The sequence below is a fragment of the Bos mutus genome, chromosome 23 (assembly GCF_027580195.1).
Source record: "Bos mutus isolate GX-2022 chromosome 23, NWIPB_WYAK_1.1, whole genome shotgun sequence".
Lineage (NCBI taxonomy): Eukaryota > Metazoa > Chordata > Mammalia > Artiodactyla > Bovidae > Bos > Bos mutus.
Genome location: NC_091639.1, coordinates 41,025,952 through 41,044,910, shown reverse-complemented (window position 1 = coordinate 41,044,910; position 18,959 = coordinate 41,025,952). Strand labels below are relative to the sequence as shown.

Genomic DNA, 18,959 nt, shown 5'->3' with positions numbered 1-18,959 from the left:
TAGCATCAAGTTATCTCTTTCACTGATTCCCTGTTGTTGATACAGATATACTGTATCAGAATAATAATGCCAGTATGATATTTTATTCTTTTCTGTGGGCCCTTGGGTAATATTTTGTTTGATGTAATCCCACAATAGTCTGTGGAGTTCGCTGCAGATGTTTATAGCCCAATTTATAGCTGAGGAAATGGAGGCTTCAGAGACCAGAGCCCTGTCTTTTATACATTGAAAAGCTGGATCCTGTCTTTTATACATTGAAAAGCTGGAGCTTTGGATTTGCTCTTTCTGGTACACCTATCAATATCTGCCAGGGTAATAAAGAGGGGAGAATTTCATCCATTCATGTCACAAATATTTTCTGAGCCCTTACTGTGCACGAGGCCCTGCATTAGGCATTGGGGCTACAGTAGGGAGTGAGCAGAAAACACAGAAATGTGCAGTCGGAAGGGAGGGAAGGCATAGATTTTTTCCACGAGTGTCTGTGCTTTCAGAAAGGATGATGAGAACTATGGAAAATCTTTGCCGAGAAGATCAATGGCTTTAGAGCTTTTGTTTAAGAGGATTTTCTTAAACTGGTCTCAAAGCAAAGCCTGCAAGTGGGCTTCTTCCTGCTTGACCAAGATAGCCTAGGAGGAAAGAGAAGGAAAGCTTAAAAGATAAATTATATAATAATACTAGGCAAGATTTATTGACTGCTTTCTATGTGTCAGAAACTGTCCTAAATATTACAATATTAACCCAATGAATTATAAGAACCCTATAAGCAAGGAACTAATATCACTCCCCATTTTACAGATGAGGAAACTGAGGCTCAGAGAGGTAACAAACTTACTCAAGATCACACAGCTTGTGAGTGTTGGGGTGAGGATTGAGAGCCTGAACTCCCAGTCACCAAAGGTGCTGCCTTTACCAAATGCAGATGGGCGAGGGCTGGGGACAGAGGGAGGTGAAAGGAGAAAAGAAAGGTGTGTGTGACACGGGCTCGTTCAAACACCAGCACCGACTTCCCCACTGCCCAGGCTGGCGGCCTTTTCTCAGTCCTCTTTCTCCAGGACTCCAGCCCTTCCAGTCAGTCCATCCTGAGTGTTTGTAACCCTGCGCAGTTACTCACACTTCTCTGAAGTAGTCATCTTTTTCCTTGGCTGCTCTCTTCTTCCTTTTATCCTATAAATGTAACTGTTCCAAGGCACTAGGCTATCCATATTCTGATCACTTTTATCATCGTTTTATTTTTTAAATTATAAAAATGGGGTCTTCTTTGGTGGTCCAGTGATTAAGACTCCATGTTTCCACCATAAAGAGCCCGGGTTCAGTCTGTGGTTGGGGAACTAAGATCCTACATGCCACATGGCATGGCGCCCACCCCACTGAAAAATTATCAAAATAATTTGTGTTCATTTTGTCGATATGTAGAAAATAAAAGAATGAAGAAGCAAACATAAAAGTCACTGTAATGACACTATCCAGTGCGTGCGTGACGTGCTCAGTTGCTGCAGTCGTGTCGACTCTGCGACCTGCAAAGGCTCCTCTGTCCGTGGGATTCTCCGGGCAACAATACTGGAGTGGGTTGCCATGCCCTCCTTCAGGGGATCTTCCCGACCCAGGGATTGAACCTGTGTCTCTTATGTCTTCTGCACTGGCGGGCAGGTTCTTCACCACTAGCTGGACCTGGAAAGCCCGACACTATCCAGAGCTAGCCCTCATTGACTTTCGAATCTTCCAGATTTTATACATGTATTTATGTGTCCATGTGAATGCTTGTACATGTTTGCACAATTTTTTTAATAGGATTATGTTATTTCTATAGAATATAGAAAATTCCCACTTTTATTCACTTTGTTTAAGATTCCCATTCATGAAGTACTTGAATATATAATTTTTAATTGCCCTATTTTTGTTGTTGCTCAGTTGTGTCTGACTCCTTGTGACCCCATGGACTGTAGCACGCCAGGCTTTCCTGTCTTTCACCAACTCCTGGAGCTTGCTCAAACTCATGTCCATCAAGTCGGTGATGCCATCCAACCATCTCATCCTCTGTCGTCCCCTTCTCCTCCTGCCTTCAGTCTTTCCCGGCATCAGGTTCTTTTCCAATGAGTCAGTTCTTCTCATCAGGTGACCAAAGTATTGGAACTTCAGCTTCAACATTAGTACTTCCAATGTATTTTCAGGACTGATCTCCTTTAGGATTGACTGGTTTGATCTCCTTGCAGTCCAAGGGACTCTCAAGAGTCTTCTCCAACACCACAGTTCAAAAGCATCAATTCTTTGGTGAATTGGTTTATTATATTCTTGCAAATAGATACATCATAATTTATTCATCCAGTTCACAATCTAGGCTTGCGGGGTTATTTAGTCTGGTTCTACTTTTTTCTCTGGTGAAACCAATGCTGTGTTAAGTGTTCTTATTTTTGTGAACATGACTCTTTATTCATATCTCAATCTTTTATTTTAGAACACAATAAAATCTTTAGAATAAAGATTTTATTAGAATAAAACCTAGGAAGTGGAATTATCGGGTCACACACTACGAACGTTTTAAGGTTCTTTTAAGTTGTTTAAAGGTTCTTTTAAACCTTAAACAATTTAAGGTTCTTCATTCATTTAAGATGAATTTGCCAAACGTTCAGATTTAGATCACTTTGCATTTTTGAATACATTTTGTTAACTCTTGAACAATATGGGAGTTAGGGGCACTGAATCTCTGTGCAGTTGAAAATCTGCATGTAACTTGTAGTTGGCCTTACCTGTAGAATGGTTCCTGCATATCTGTGGTTTCAGCGCATCCATAGATTCAGGTAACTGTAGACCATGTAGTCCTGTGTGTGCATGCTCAGTCACTGAGGCATGCCCAGCTCTTTGCGACCCCATGGACTGTAGCCCACCAGGCGCCTCTGTCCATGGGATTTCCCAGGCAAGAATGCTGGAGTGGGTTGCGATTTCCTTCTCCAGGGGATCTTCCTGACTCAGGGACTGAACCTGCATCTCTTACATTGCAGGTGGATTCTTTACCACTGAGCCACCTGGGAAGCCCTGTAGTACTAAAATCTGTACTGTTGAGAAAAGAATACATATAAGTGGACCTGTGCAGTTCAAACCTGTGATGTTCAAGGGTCAGCTGTACTTTCTCTCTTGGTTATTTTGTCCATTGACTCACTTCTGCAAGAGTCCTTATTTTCAGTCCTGATTTCCTTCCCTCCCCTGCTGTTCCTTTAAAACTATCTACTGCACATAGTTCCACATGGCTCTCCAGGGGTGCCTTGAACCTCACATGTGTAAAACTAAATTCCTTATCCCAGACCAGCTCTTTTTTTCTTTATTTTTTGGGTGGCCTCATTCTCCTGCTCATTCAAGCTCTGCCTTTTCCAGGCATTTGTCAGGTTCTGACCATACTTTTAAATTTAGTCATACTTCAGAATCATCTGGAGGCTTGTTAAAACACAGAGTGCTGAGCCCTACCCTCAGAGTTCCTCTTCCAGGAGGTCTGAGATGAAGCCTGAGAAGTTACTTTTTAATAAATTCTCCTTTAGATACTAATGCTCCTAGGAGGGTGACTCTGAGTATAGGGCTCTAGGGAGTCTCACATCAGTTTTTCCTGTCTGCTCCCACAGGTGGAGTATTTTAGTAAACTGTTGGTTGATTTTCTTGTTGGATGTCTTTCCATCTCTAGCTTATTTGAAAAAGGCAGGTCAGACTTCCTAAAACACAGGTGTAATCCTATTATTTCCCTATTCTAAACCCTTCTGGCCTTTTCTTTTTTCTGAGTTGAGTTTGAACTTCTTAGTGTGGTATTATCAATTATTGTGATATATCCATATGGCACATTATATTTTTTTAAAAATAGACTATTTTCTAGAGCAGTTTTAGCGACATAGCAATATTGAGTGGACAGTACAGAGATTTCTCATCTCTCTCCTACACGTCATAGTTTTCAGAGCACTTTCATGCATTGTCTTCTATCCAGGGTTTCCTATGATCTGGCTGCAACTCATGTGGTTAAGTGAAAAGAGCACTTAGCAAGAAGTTAGGAGACTTGGGTTCTTCTTAATTCTACCTTTAGCTGAAACTGAGTCAGTTTCTTCACCTGTATCATAGGAGGGTGGACTCAAAAGGTCTTTACAAGTTTCTTTAAAGAAACCTTCTAACTTTGACTTCTGTTGCTCTTCCCCAGCAAAGCCTGTGCTCTAGCTGAGCTACGCTGCTTGCTAGTCTGCAAGGTACCTTTTGTTTTCTGGTGCAACAACTTTGTTCAGGCTGATTCTTCCCCACGGAAGGCCCTCTGTGCTGTCTCCTTCACAGTCTTTCAAGGACCACCTCACACATCATCTCTTTCCTCAGAGCCATTCCTGATCCCCTTCTTTTCATCGTTTCCCTTTTTTTGGCATTGGCTAGCCTTTGGCTTGTATCCCTGTCCCTCTTACAGTGTGTGACTTATTACCGTGTAATGTTATTTGTGTATAGTCCCCTGTCTCCTGATAGAATACACATTTTTTGAGGACAGGGAGGGTGTCTTATTTGTCACTGGCCACCACTGCCCTGTGTCTTGTGTGGTGCTTTGTATGCAGAAGTTACTCAGTAAATGCTTGAGGAATGGCTTTGGGTACAACTCATAAGCACCAGGGCTGTAGGTAGTAGGTCTCTGCTATAGATAGGATAATCCTGAATAACCTTGACATTTGACATGGGAGAACTGCCTGTGCAGTTTGAAATGCTGGAATAGGAGGGTTCAGAAAGGCCCAGCAGTTGAAAAATGGTGTGACCCCCTTCTACAGAAGGTAATAGTTGACCTCAAAGTTTATGCTTACAGTAGTTGTCTGGGCTGAAAAGGGTGGGTTTTGCAAGGGAATGAAACAACGTGCCTCCTAAGCCACATTCGTGGTTTCTGTTTTTGTTTTTCAAACAGGGAGCCTGTGGCCAAGGTAGACGAAGGGGCGGCAGCCCCCGTAAGTGGAGGTGCTGCCCGACTCCGATTTTTCTCCATGAAGAGGACAGTATCCCAGCAGTCATTTGATGGCATCTCGTTGGATAACAGTGGCCCTGAAGACCGGATTTCAGTGGACAGTGACGGCAGTGAGAGCTTCGTGATGCTCTTGGAGTCTGGTAAGTGGACGCAGAGCCAGGCAGAGTCGTAGAGCCTCAAGAGGGCTCTTCTGGTGCCTGTATTCAGACCAGCAGGACGCAGAAGGGGCTGAGCTATGAGGAAGCAGACATTTTCTTAATCAAAGCCAAAGAAGAGTGAAGTTTTCGTGGATTTGTGAGTCTGAATTTATCCTCACATCTTCTAGGTTATTGATAGGTATTTGACCCTTATCACAGAACAACACTCAAAGAAGAGAGCGCTAGTCTTAGAGCCGTGGAGCGATGGCAGTAGGTTAACTTTGTGGCTGTGTCAATGCTGTGTGTGTGTGTTTCCTCTTTTGCTTAACTATGTGTTTCATTGTTGGAAAATAACCAGGAGCTTTTTGTCTATAGTACAATGAGTAACTTTCAGGAGTTAGATTAAACCCCACTAGGAGTTAGACTAATTCTTTCAGCTTATCGAAATGAAAACTTTTAAAATCGGCCCTTGTGTGCATGCTAAGTCGCTTCAGTTGTGCCCAGCTCTTTGCAACCCTATGGACTGTAGCCCACCAGGCTCTCTGTCCATGGGATTCTCTAGGCAAGAATACTGGAGTGGGTTGCCATGCCCTCCTCCAGGGGATCTTCCCTACTCAAGGATCGAACTCGCGTCTCTTGTGGCTCCTGCATTGCAGATGGATTCTTTACCGCTGAGCAACCAGGGAAGCGTAAAATCGTCACTTAAGAGTATCTAAATGAAAATAAAAAGAGAATATACTGTTTCTTAAACTGGATGGCATATCCATGTTTGTTTTATTATTAATTTCTTGTGGAAAAATCCAAATATTTAAAAATAGAATCAAATAATGAACCTCATATACCCATTACCTAGCTTGGGATATTAAGAACTCATGGCAGTTTTTTTAAAAATTATTTTTATTTGGAAAGGTTTCCATTTCCAAATATGATCACAACTGCCATATGACAGATTTTCGACAAAATCTTTATTATTACTGTCCCAGTTCATTTCAGTTTAGTCGCCCAGTCATGTCTGACTCTTTGCAACCCCATGGACTGCAGCACACCAGGCCTCCTTGTCCATCACCAGTTCCCAGAGTTTACTCAAACCCATGTCCATTGAGTCAGTGATGCCATCCAACCAGCTCATCCTTTGTCGTCCCCTTCTCCTCCTGCCTTCAATCTTTCCCAGTATCAGGGTCTTTTCCAGTGAGTCAGTTCTTTGCATTGGGTGGCCACAGTATTGGAGTTTCAGCTTCAGCATCAGTCCTTCCAGTGAATATTCAGGACTGATCTCCTTTAGGATGGACTGGTTGGATCTCCTTGCAGTCCAAGGGACTCTCGAGTCTTCTCTAACACCACAGTTCAAAAGCATCAATTCTTCGGCATTCAGCTTTCTTTGTAGTCCAACTCTCACATCTATACATGACTACTGGAAAAACCATGGCTTTGACTAGACGGACCTTTGTTGGCAGAGTAATGTCTCTGCTTTTTAATATGCTGTCCAGGTTGATCATAACTTTCCTTCCAAGGAGCCAGCGTCTTTTAATTTCATGGCTGCAATCACCATCTACAGTGATTTTGGAGCCAAAAAAGTAAAGTCTCTCACAGTTTCCACTGTTTCCCCATCTATTTGCCATAAAGCGATGGGACCAGATGTCATGGCAATTCTTATTTCATTTATTCTTCTGCCCTCTTCCCTTCTTTCCATATTACTTTGAAGCAAATCCCAACCATATCATTTTATCCATAAATATATAAATATGTTCATTACACATCTCTAGAAAATACAGATTTTTAACCAAATTAAAAGTTTTTAAAATTATGGTAAAATGTACATAACATAAAATTTACCATCGTAATTATTTTTAACTATAATTTAGTAGCATCAAGTACCTTCAGATCATTGTACAACCATCACCCACTATCTATCTCTAGAGCCTTTTCATCTTGCAAAACTGAAAGTCTATACACATTAAAAAATAACTGCTCATTCCCTCTTCCACCAGCCGCTAGCAACCACCATTCTACTTTCTGTCTCCATGAATTTGACCACTTTAGGTACCTCACGTAAATGGAATTGTACATGACTGGCTTATTTCATTTAACATGATGTCTCTGTGGTTCATTTATGTTGTATGTAGCATGTGTCAGAATTTCCTTCCTTTTTAAAGCTAGTATTTATTTTCCATTTGTACCACATTTTGTTTAACCGTTTTTCGGTCCATAGACACTTGGGTTGCTTCCATTTACAGGCTTTTTTCAACATGAACAAATACCATTGTCACACTTTAAAAAATTAACAATAATTCCCTAAATTCATTAAATATCCAGTTAGTCTTGAAATTTCCAGTTTTCTCATGAATGTCATAAGTTTTTTGTTTTTACAGTTGTCACTAGAGATTGGATTTGAGTAAAATTTTTTGACTCTCCAACTCTTGTTATCTTTCTTTTGCAGAGTCTGGTCCAGAATCTCTTCCACCGGGATCTCTTCCCAATGCTGTGGACAGTGCTGGTGTTCAAGAGAACCCTGTTGTGGATAGTTATGGCCAGGGGTCGCCAGAGGCCAACAGTTCGGTCTCACCCAGTGGGGAAGACCTCAGTCTTCACCTGGTCAGCTGTTCTACTTTCTTCTCTGCAGAGGGTGGGCTCTCAGCTGGCAGCTTGGGACTCAGCTAAGCGTGTCTCCCGTTACAGGTCTCAGTTCTGGTCCTGAAGGTGCATGAGGTGTCTCTGGGGATTGAGGTACGTGGTGAGGACCTGACTGTGGCCCTGCAAGCAGAGAAGCTGACCCTCCAGCAGCCGGGCACCGTGGGACTCTGGCAGTTCCTGCACGGACAGTGCCCAGGTAAGGATGGTGGGATTCCAGGAGAGCTAGTGGGATTTGAGCTGGGGTAGGGAGGAGGACAGTCAGAGCTTAAGCTGCTCCTGTCCTGTGCTCCAGGGGCAGCCAGCTGAGTGCCAAGTCCTTGGCGCTTCTCTCCAGCAGCCGTTAGGGGGAGGAAGAAGTCTAACGAAGCCTCCTCCTCACAAGGAGCTGCCCAGAGCTCTCGCTGAGGCTTTGTGCCCGGCAGGCTGGTCTCCATCCTCACCTCCCCAGTGCCCCTTACCCTCATATGTGAGCACAGTGTCCTCTTGTTTGTTTGTGGGGCTGCTAACATCAAGCTGTATCTGATCAGGGAGCTTCTGATTCAGTCCTTTGATGTAAATTATCATTTATACTTTAAAAGATGGCAGGGAAAATCTGGACTTAAACTACATGCTTCGTTTTTTAAAAATTTTATTTTTAAATATTGAGTAGATATGCTTGTAAAGTAGAATGCTTATAAAAAATATAGATAAGGTATAAAATAATCACAAAACAATGAATGCATGTACCTACTACCTAGTTTAATAAATAGAACAGTACCATTAAGTTTGAGCCCCGGGAGCCCCTCTCCAGAACCTTCCTCTTGCCTCTCACCTATCATAGGGGATCACTATCCTGAATTTGTATTTTTCATTTTCTTGCTTTACAATTCTTCCACATGTTTTTTTTTTATCAGTGTATTTAGCTGTGTAGGCTTTTGAGTTTTTCTAAGTGGAATTATTGTTTATATTCTTTTGTGATTTTCTCCTTTCAAGTACTATGATTTCACATCCTTCTAGGTTGTTGAGTTAGCTGTAATTCATTCATTTTCACTACTTTATAATATTCTATTGGAGAAATGTATGACTTTTTAAACAACTGCTTTAATGAGGTATAATATGCGTACTATGAAATTCACTCTTTGTGTGTACTTTGATAAATATTAGTAAGCTTCCAGAGTTCTGCAACCATCACCATCACCCCCAAAATCTCTCTTGTACTCATTACTCTGTTCACGTCTTCATTCTATTCTGAACAGACATGTGGTTTGTTTCCACTTTTTTTTGCTGTTTCAAATAGGGTTCTTTTGACATGCCCATCCTTGTATATGTCTCCTGTTACATATGTTGGAGAGTTTCTCCAGGTTTATGTTCCTGAGGAAATAGTTGCTAGGTCATTAGGGTAGGTATAGCTTTCATTTTGCTAGATAATGCCCATTTTTTCCCCAGAACGGTTGTACCAATTACAGGTATATAGGTATGTAAGTTGCTTCATAGCCTTGGCTGCACCTGAGCTTATTCTTCATGCAGTTTTGAGTAAATTAACATAGATCCTGCTTGGCTTCCTGAGAGAAAGATGAGAAGATCAAGACTTGGAGAAAGGAAGAGATGATCAAATTTAGCAGAGTTGAGGGTCCACTGTTTGTTTATTCATTTTTGGCTGTGCTGTATGGCTTGTAAGATCTCAGTTCCTCAGCCAGGGGATGAACCTGGGTCCTAGCAGTGAAAGAGTTGAGATCTAACTACTAGACCATCAGGGAACTCCCGAGGGTCCTCTGTTTCAGCTTCACCTTGGCTATTAGCCCACTGCCTCTGATTCTAAGCAAGACCAGCTTTTTAATTGGTCCTTAATGTCCCTCCTACCATGAGAGGCATTAAAGCAGACTGGCCAAGCCCATGGTCTTTGCAGTCAGGCAGCTTGCATGCAGCTCCTACCTTGCTACTTGCAAACTGTGTTACTTTGTTGGTTTTAAAAAAAGTGTTTATTTATTTTTGTCTACACTGGGTCTTTGTTGCTGTGTGTGGGCTTTCTCTAGTTGCAGTGAGTGGGGAGTACTCTGGAGTTGCAGCATGTGGGCTTCTTACTGCAGTGGGTTCTGTTGTTGCAGAGCACAGGCTCTAGAACATGGGCTGCAATAGTTGTGGTGCAAGGGCTTTGTTGCCCTGTGGTATGTGGGATCTGCCCAGAACAGGGACCAGACCCTGTCCCCTTCCTTGGCAGGCAGGCTGAACCACTGGACCACCAGGGAAGTCCACAACCTTTGCTGCTTTGGCAGGTTACTCTCTGTGCCTCAGTTCTCTCATCTGTAAAATGGGAAGATAATAACACTTCTGGTACAGGGCTCTTATGAATATTCAGTTCAGTTCAGTCACTCAGTCGTGTCCGACTCTTTGCGACCCATGGACTGCAGCACGCCAGGCCTCCCTGTCCATCACCAACTCCCGGAGTTTACTCAAACTCATGTCCATTGAGTCAGTGATGCCATCCAACCATCGCATCCTCTGTCGTCCCCTTCTCCTCCTGCCCTCAATCTTTCCCAGCATCAGGGTCTTTTCAAATGAGTCCACTCTTTGCATCAGGTGGCCAAAGAATTGGAGTTTCAGCTTCAACATCAGTCCTTCCAATGAATATTCAGGACTGATCTCCTTTAGGATGGACTGGTTGGATCTGCTTGCAGTCCAAGGGACTCTCAAGAGTCTTCTCCAACACCACAGTTCAAAAGCATCAATTCTTTGACGCTCAGCTTTCTTTATAATCCAACTCTCACATCTATACATGCTACTGGAAAAACCATAGCCTTGACTAGATGGACCTTTGTTGGCAAAGTAATGTTTCTGCTTTTTAATATGCTGTCTAGGTTGGTAATAACTTTTCTTCCAAGGAGTAAGTGTCTTTTAATTTTATGGCTGTAGTCACCATCTGCGGTGATTTTGAAGCCCCCCCAAATAAAGTCTGACACTGTTTCCACTGTTTCCCCATCTATTTGTCATGAAGTGATGGGACTGGATGCCATGATCTTAGTTTTCTGAATGTTGAGCTTTAAGCCAACTTTTTCACTCTCCTCTTTCACTTTCATCAAGAGGCTCTTTAGTTCTTCTTCACTTTCTGCCATAAGGGTCATCTGCATATCTGAGGTTATTGATATTTCTCCTGGCAATCTTGATTCCAGCTTGTGCTTCCTCCAGCCCAGGGTCTCTCATGATGTACTCTGCATATAAGTTAAATAAGCAGGGTGACAATATACAGCCTTGACGTACTCCTTTCACTATTTGGAACCAGTCTGTTGTTCCATGTCCAGTTCTAACTGTTGCTTCCTGACTTGCATACAGGTTTCTCAAGAGGCAGGTTTGGTGGTCTGGTATTCCCATCTCTTTCAAAATTTTCCACAGTTTATTGTGATCCACACAGTCAAAGGCTTTGGCATAGTCAATAAAGCAGAAATAGATGTTTTTCTGGAACTCCCTTGCTTTTTCAGTGATCCAGTGGATGTTGGCAATTTGATCTCTGGTTCCTCTGCCTTTTCTAAAACCAGCCAACATCAGGAAGTTCATGGTTCATGTATTACTGAAGCCTGGCTTAGAGAATTTTGAGCATTACTTTACTAGTGTGTGAGATGAGTGCGATTGTGCAGTAGTTTGAGCCTTCTTTGGCATTGCCTTTCTTAGGGATTGGAATGAAAACTGACTTTTTCCAGTCCTGTGGCCACTGCTGAGTTTTCCAAATTTGCTGGCATATTGAGTGCAGCACTTTCACAGCATCATGTTTTAGGGTTTGAAATAGCTCAACTGGAATTCCATCACCTCCACTAGCTTTGTTCGTAGTGATGCTTCCTAAGGCCCACCTGACTTCACATTCCAGGATGCCTGGCTCTAGGTCAGTGATCACACCATCATGAAAAAAGATGTCCTTTTCATTATAGGGGACTGGAACGCAAAAATAGGAAGTCAAGAAACACCTGGAGTAACAGGCAAAGTTGGCTATGGAGTACAGAATGAAGCAGGCCAAAGGCTAATAGTTTCGCCAAGAGAATGCACTGGTCATAGCAAACACCCTCTTCCAGCAACACAAGAGAAGACTCTACACATGGACATCACCAGATGGCCAACACCAAAATTAGATTGATTACATTATTTGCAGCCAAAGATGGAAAAGCTCTATACAGTCAGCAAAAACAAGACCAGGAGCTGACTGTGGCTCAGATCATGACCTCCTTATTGCCAAATTCAGACTTAAATTGAAGAAAATAGGGAAAACCACTAGACCATTCAAGTATGACCTAAATCACATCCTGAACGATTATACCGTGGAAGTGAGAAATAGATTGAAGGGACTAGATCTGATAGACAGAGTGCTTGCAGAACTATGGACGGAGGTTAGTTACTTGTACAGGAGACAGAGATCAAGACCATCCCCAAGAAAAAGGAATGCAAAAAGGCAAAATGGCTGTCTGAGGAGGCCTTACAAAGAGCTGTGAAAAGAAGAGAAGCAAAAAGCAAAGGCAAAAAGGAAAGATATACCCATTTGAATGCAGAGTTCCAAAGAATAGCGAGGAGAGATAAGAAAGTCTTCCTCAGTGAACAGTGCAAAGAAATAGAGGAAAACAATAGAATGGGAAAGACTAGAGATCTCTTCAAGAAAATTAGAGATACCAAGGGAACTTTTCATGCAAAGATGAGCTCAATAAAGGACAGAAATGGTATGGACCTAACAGTAGCAGAAGATACTAAGGAGAGGTGGCAAGAATACACAGAAGAACTGTACAAGAAAGATCTTTACGACTGAGATAATCACAATGGTTGTGAATATTAACTATATATTAAAGTGCTTTGAGCAATCACTGGCTGGTAATTAATTAATGTATTTTCCTTCTGTCTTGCTTCACAAAGGCACAAGCTTTCAGGACTCCTCCACTTCGAAGACTGGCCACATCAGGCCAGCTGTGGGCCTTCGCTTTGAGGTGGGGCCTGGTGCAGCTGTTCATTCCCCTCTGGCTACACAGAACGGCTTCCTGCATTTGTTGCTTCAGGGCTGTGACCTTGAGCTGCTCACTTCGGTGCTCAGTGGCCTGGGGCCCTTCTTGGAGGATGAGGAGATACCAGTGGTGGTTCCCATGCAGATTGAGCTCCTGAACTCCAGGGTCACTCTAAAGGTGAGAGGAACTTTGGGGTTTACCCTAGACTTGGTCAAGCAACGGATTCTTGACCCTTGACCCTGTTAACAGTGACAGCTGTTAACTTCTTCTCATGTCCCTGTGAAATGTGGGGAGGACCAAGTGAGGAAAGGCATGTTAGTATTCACTACTACAGTAGTACCTAAGTATGTAGTAGCAGCAAAAAGTTCTAGGTTCAAGTGAGGGGGGCCTTGTCTCTAGCCCTGCCCTTTGGCATGCAGCATGACTGTGCAAGCCCACAGGTTAGCAGATCCTCAGGCTCACTGTGTCTAGAATGGGAGAGACTCATTATGCGTCTCATGCCTCGCTAGAGTGTATGGATACACAGTGCTTCCAGCTCCACAGTTGGAAGCATGGCTTGTTACCTAAGCTGCACTGAGTTGGTTGGGGGCCTCATGTGGCTTCTCTCTTTCCTGCAGGATGATGTCCCCCCCATCTACCCCACCTCACCAGGCCCCATACCCATCACTCTGTCCGTGGAGCACACTGTCCTGAGTCGGAGTGACGACGGTGTGTTCCACATAGGCGGTGAGTAGGGCTTGTCAGCCTCCCGGCTTCTCTACCTTTCTGCTCCTGTAAGGAAATAGACGACAAGTAGGAACAGTCCGCTTGTTGCTGGCAGTTGTCATTCAGAGCCTTTACTTTTTTCCAGCTGCTGCTCAAGACAGACCATCAGCCAAAGCACCTAAGAGTGAGAAGAGGCAGCCCCCCAAAGAACAGGTGTTTTTGGTGTCCACCGGGGAGGCTTTTGGTCCACAGGTGAGGCCCTAACTGAACAGTACCTTTCCTGTAAACCCTTTGGGGTTGTAATCATAGAAGTGGGTAAAATCCAGAGGGCTGACAAGGTTGCTTGTGCTGGTACAGCTGGGCGGTCTGGGCTTTTGTCACCTAGCAGTAGCTTCTGGAAGTGCTGAACAGAGGCTGGAGGTCAGGAGCTAGAGATGAATGCCTGCTGATGACATCTTCCACCTGCTGTTGTCCCTGCAGCTGATGAGCTCTGAAGAGGGGATTAGCCTCTGAGAAGAGACCTTGCTGGTTCTCTTGATCTTTGACCAAACTTGCGGATTGTGCTGCTTGAATTCTCCCTCCGTGTTCCCTTACTGGATGTCTTTGCAAGGTGTGTTACCTTATTGATTGATCATGACTTCTTTGTTGTTCCTCAGGTGAATGAACTGCCTACCCTACGAAAGGAACTTATAGAAACTAAACAAGCATTGGCTCAAGCCAACCAGGATAAAGAAAAACTTCTTGAAGAGATTAGGAAATATAACCCCCTCTTTGAGCTCTGACAGCAGTGGCTCAGCGATCTTTGCCAAGGAGAGAGGAGGAGATCACCAGCAGTCACACCACCTGTGACAGACTCCGTCCAGTGCTGGACAAGCCGGCGGAGGACGCACAGCTCACTCCTGGTGGTGTCCTTTGTACTAGCGGTTCTGACTTGGATGGAAGACAGGGCAAAGCATGACCACGTTCCAGAAAGTTGGGGCCCACTTTGTGTGTGGCTCAGGCATCACGTCTCGCCTGTCCTTTTGGCCCTCAGCACACTAGGTGGAATCTTCTCAACACTGTAGGGTCATTTCACCACCTGGTTTCATGGCAGAGACCTTTGCTTGCTCCACAACCTGTGTGAACAGCGCAGAGTTCCCATCTCCTTGTTCGGTCACCCACAGAGTCACCAAAGGTTCTGTGTCTCAGAGCTTGCTTTCTGTAGTGGACCTGGGAAGTGCTGCGGCGGTAGAATGGAACAGGAAGTAGCCAGCAAGGCGGGAGCCAGGGGAGGCACAGGAGTAAGTGAGACATGGATTCTGCCTTGTTTGGAAAGGAAACTAAGCCCCTGTCATCTTGGCTGATGTTACAATCAGATCGTTCAGGGTTAAGCTTCCTCTGTGTGACGCCTGTCATCGCTGTGATGCTGTGGTAGGAAGTAAACAGCAGTAGCGGCTCCCTTGTATCACCTCTCCCTTCTGTAACACAGTGTGTTTGAAATTTAAATCAAGAAACGATTCACTCTGGGCTAGGTTGAGGTCAAGGCTTGGTGGGGATCGTAGGAGAGCTTGGTTCCTACTGAACCCACTATTGCCAGCCGTGTCCTGTCTGTCTTCCACAGCTGCCCCTCACAGGTTTTTTCCTGTCTCCCGGGGGTCCCTGGCACATCAGCTTTCCCAGCGCTGTGACTTCCTACCAGCAATCTCCTTAGTCCTTGGTGGTGTCGGAACTGAAATTGTGTTTTATACGGTAACATAAACATCTCAGCAGTTGCCTCTCACCTGCCTCTATCACTGTGGCTTTTTAAAATCATGTTATTTTGACTTGAGTTAAAAAAAATCTTCAGCATAGCTAGGTTTTGCCCTAACTGCTGAAAGAGCTATTTCCCCCTCTTTCTTCCCTAATTCCTCTCCAACATTCTATCTTGATCCATACTGCTCTGTGCTGTACTTCAAGCTCTGTTGATTGGACAGAACTGTTCATCAGCGAACTCACCTTGAATTGGCGAGATGGTAAAATAATGATTTAGTAGTGTCACTAAAGTCTTAATCACACATGACCTACTAGGGGAAAGATAAATGGTTTCCTTTATGGGGAATCATGCCTGACTTGTATATTCTAGTATTTTGACGATAAAAAGAAATATACATTCAAGAAGGAACAAGATCTAATTTGCTCAGACTTTTAAAGGCTTTTTGTTGTGATTTAAAACTAAGACAGTTTTAAAAACAGCAATTGCTATGAGTTTATGGGGATATCCTCTCATGCTTAGGAAACAGCTGAGAGACTTAAGAATAAACATCTTTCTGAGAGAATGTCAACAGTGGAAGTTCCCTATCGGTTGATGCTTGGTTTAACCTTATTTAAGAATTTTATAAATAACCTGAAAGTAGGATATTATAATGCAATCAAATGTCACTACTTCCAGGCAGTGAAGATAAACCAGAGGCGATTAAAAAAAAATTATTTGGCAAAACTAATACAATTATGAAAAGTTTAAAAATAAAATAAAATTTAAAAAAAAGTTTGCAGAAGATTCAAAGACTGGGCTGTGAATACTCAGGAAAGTGTCAGGTGAGATTCTCTATAGGTTAGTGTGAAGCAGTGCCCTTAGGGGAGAATAAGCAACCACTGAGACAGTGAGCCCTGGAAAGAGCTCAGGAAAGAAACCTAAGCGTTGCCATAAGGGAAGAGGGGTCAGAGTGCTGCTGTAGGGCGTGTGGAGCCAACACAGAAAACAGCATCTCAGAAAAGACCATGGTAACGCCTTAAATGATCTGTGCACTTCTAGGGGCCTTACTTACAGAGTATGTGGTGAAAGGTGAAAAGGTCTAGAGAACAGCAAAAATCATCAGGGGTGGAGGTACACGTCTTTAAAATGTGAGCTCCAGTTCTGAAAAGGATGAAAGCTGAGGGTAGTGTTAGGTCAGATATTCAGTCAAGATCCAGGGCATGTGCTTCGGGTCCCACAATACTAGGGCTGGCCCTTGTAGCCTTAGCACCTACAAGCACTTCTTGTAGCAAATCAGAAACTCCTAGGGCTCTCTGTTTAAGAAGTGGTGCTGTAAGAAACTATATTGGTGCAGAAGGTTTACGAGGAATCCTTGCATGATGACTTTCCAAAAGGAATTATAGGAAACTGGGGTTATTTGGTGATATACAATGGAGTTACCCACTGCATCCCTCCACAGACTCCCCTTTAAGTGCTTCTGTCAAAGGCAGAATGATCAACAAAAAGGATCACTGGTCCTCTCCAGCGTGGCATGTCTAATGTTCTTAGAGGGGACAGAGGAAGAGCCAGTAGCCAGAAGACAGAATTATCCAACCTCAGGCTCACCTGCATTGGTCTCAAATCACATTCTGGTTCTCTTCCCTTCCCCTGCTTTCCTGCCCTCCCTGTCCCTCCATGCGAAGAGTTGCCTGGTACACTTTCTCTTTAAGTGTCCGCTTGGTAGGAGGCAATAGAAACAAATCTGGCCAGCGCCGAGGCTCACCCCTTTAATGACCAGAGCTCGCTCAGGTTTCTGGGCTCTGTGGCGCTCTTGTCCATGTGACAAATGTAGCCCTAGAATTTGAATTTGCTTATGTGATAGCTTTGGCCATTGTCTTGAAGTTCCTCACTCAGGAAATGCGGTAGAGGGTCAGCATCCCATGGAATTTTAGTAAAAGTCATCTTGTATAACTTCATACTCCTATTCACTGGGGGGAGAAAAACTTTCATAGTGAAGAAATGTGACCTTGTTGGTAGTCCTCAGAATAAATGAAAAGGATGGAAGGAAAAAAATAGTAGTATCAGCTCCTTCGGCCTGCTGACGATTTCTGCCTTGGAGCTTTAAGACTGTGAACACGAAATAATAATACCTCAAGAAAATGTCTGGAGTGAAACACCCCTATCCAAGAGACTTCTGCCACTGCAGTCACCGTGTCAGCTGTGAAGCGTTTACACCTGGTATTACCTGTGACTGTCTAGATTTCCTGTTTATATGGAGGTACTGGAGATATGCTTTAGTGCAAATGGACTGGTTTAAATCTCTCTTAGCTAAGCTGCAGGGGTGCTTAGCAATCTCAAATCCTGTTTTTAACTCACTGGAATCATTAAGCTAGTTTATTAGACCTAAGACAGAAGGAATGGGTTCTAGTCTAACCATGGCTGCTTTTTGCTGTGTATTTAATCTGACCCTCATTTTGCCATGGGCCTCAACCTTTATGTACACTTTTTCATGGTTCTGAAAGGAATGGTTCCTGTATTTGGAATATACAAGGCTTAAGGCAGCCCTCACATACCGCATAACTGAAATTCTTCCATTTCATCCACTTACGTCAGTTTTCCCATAGGCTAGTTTAGGGGGTGGTGGAAAGGTGGTGTAGTTTGAACATACCGATACAGGAACTTTGCATTCCAAACCTTTAAACTAAGGTTGGTTCGTTTTTTCCCTCCCTTATATGTTTACCTTAACTTCAAAAACAGTTAATAGTAATATCACAAAATGATGGAAACAGCATTGCTGCGCAAGCTAGTGGGATGACATCTGGCTATTTGAGAACTCCAAGAGCTGTCATTGCTCTGTGATTGACCATAGTCATTATTGTGCTTCAAGAGATTCTGCTGTGATTGAGGTCCTCTCCTTTCAGGGACTATAACCTTCCCTGGAATCTTCCCCTACCTCCTGCTGGAGGAGGAATATTCCCATTCACCTCTGGGTAGGTACATATAGTTGCTGTTGTTGAATGGGGATTATTTTTTCCATCTCTTACAACAGATACAAGGGGGAATACTCTTAGATAACCTTAAACTGTGAGGCTTTGCTAAGTGGCTATACTTGGGATGTGAACTTTCTTCCTTATTATCTGTAAATTTCAGCCTTATCCAGTATCTCATATTGCAATAGGTATAGCTCCTATGACCACTTAAAAAGCTTCCCCTGGAGCTGAGATATGTATTTTTGTTTATTTGGTTTTCCCTGCAGTTTTTGGTCAAGATTTAGCCTGAGTCTTACAGCGTTTCTTTGTGAAATGCACCACTGAAGTGTCTTCTCCACTAGCTAAGTACATGTTTAAAGCCACAAGTTTTAATGCTAGACACTAAAAGCCAGATTTGCCCAACTTTGTGTCTAAGCTATTTCCCCTGCTCAGGGTGCTAACCAGAATTGGAATCTTTACTGACATGCTCAGGAAAGCTTCAAAAGCAAAAAGCTTCAGAACCCCTCTCCTTATGGTACTGAATGATAGAGAAGAAAGAACTCTTGGAGATTGCCCATTGCCAATTATACTACAGTAGCCTTATTACTGCTAATCACTGTCAATAAAAAGTCCCTCCATTCCCCTCTTCTTGAGGAAAACAATGAGAATGTATCCAATGAACTGGAATATTGGTCAGTATTGAGAAATTTTAATGTTGCAATATCTAATCAAACCTTGAGTGTACTGGTTCTGTGAACCACCTGAAAAAAGCAAATTAAACTTATTAAACAGTATTGGTTCTGGTATATCTGTTTATAGGAATTGAAACACATAGGCATTTACATTGTTTTTAAGTGCTTTAAGTATTCTTTATGAGATACAATCTTAATGGTTCTAGTAGGGATGGGGAGGGCTCCAGCT

General features: G+C 43.2%; 1 protein-coding gene across 2 annotated transcripts in view; it reads left to right on the top strand.

Annotated features, from left to right (window-relative positions):
• The window catches only part of BLTP3A (bridge-like lipid transfer protein family member 3A), an 87,021-nt gene extending 68,189 nt beyond the window's left edge, over positions 1 to 18,832 (top strand). For both annotated transcript variants that reach the window (XM_070361277.1, XM_070361276.1), the window contains exons 15-21: positions 4,901 to 5,097; positions 7,532 to 7,686; positions 7,771 to 7,921; positions 12,589 to 12,851; positions 13,292 to 13,400; positions 13,525 to 13,631; positions 14,036 to 18,832. In XM_070361277.1, coding sequence (XP_070217378.1) covers positions 4,901 to 5,097; positions 7,532 to 7,686; positions 7,771 to 7,921; positions 12,589 to 12,851; positions 13,292 to 13,400; positions 13,525 to 13,631; positions 14,036 to 14,161 — 1,108 coding nt within the window. In that variant the 3' untranslated portion in view covers positions 14,162 to 18,832. The remainder of the gene's footprint in view (positions 1 to 4,900; positions 5,098 to 7,531; positions 7,687 to 7,770; positions 7,922 to 12,588; positions 12,852 to 13,291; positions 13,401 to 13,524; positions 13,632 to 14,035) is intronic.
• Positions 18,833 to 18,959: the final 127 nt, after the last annotated feature.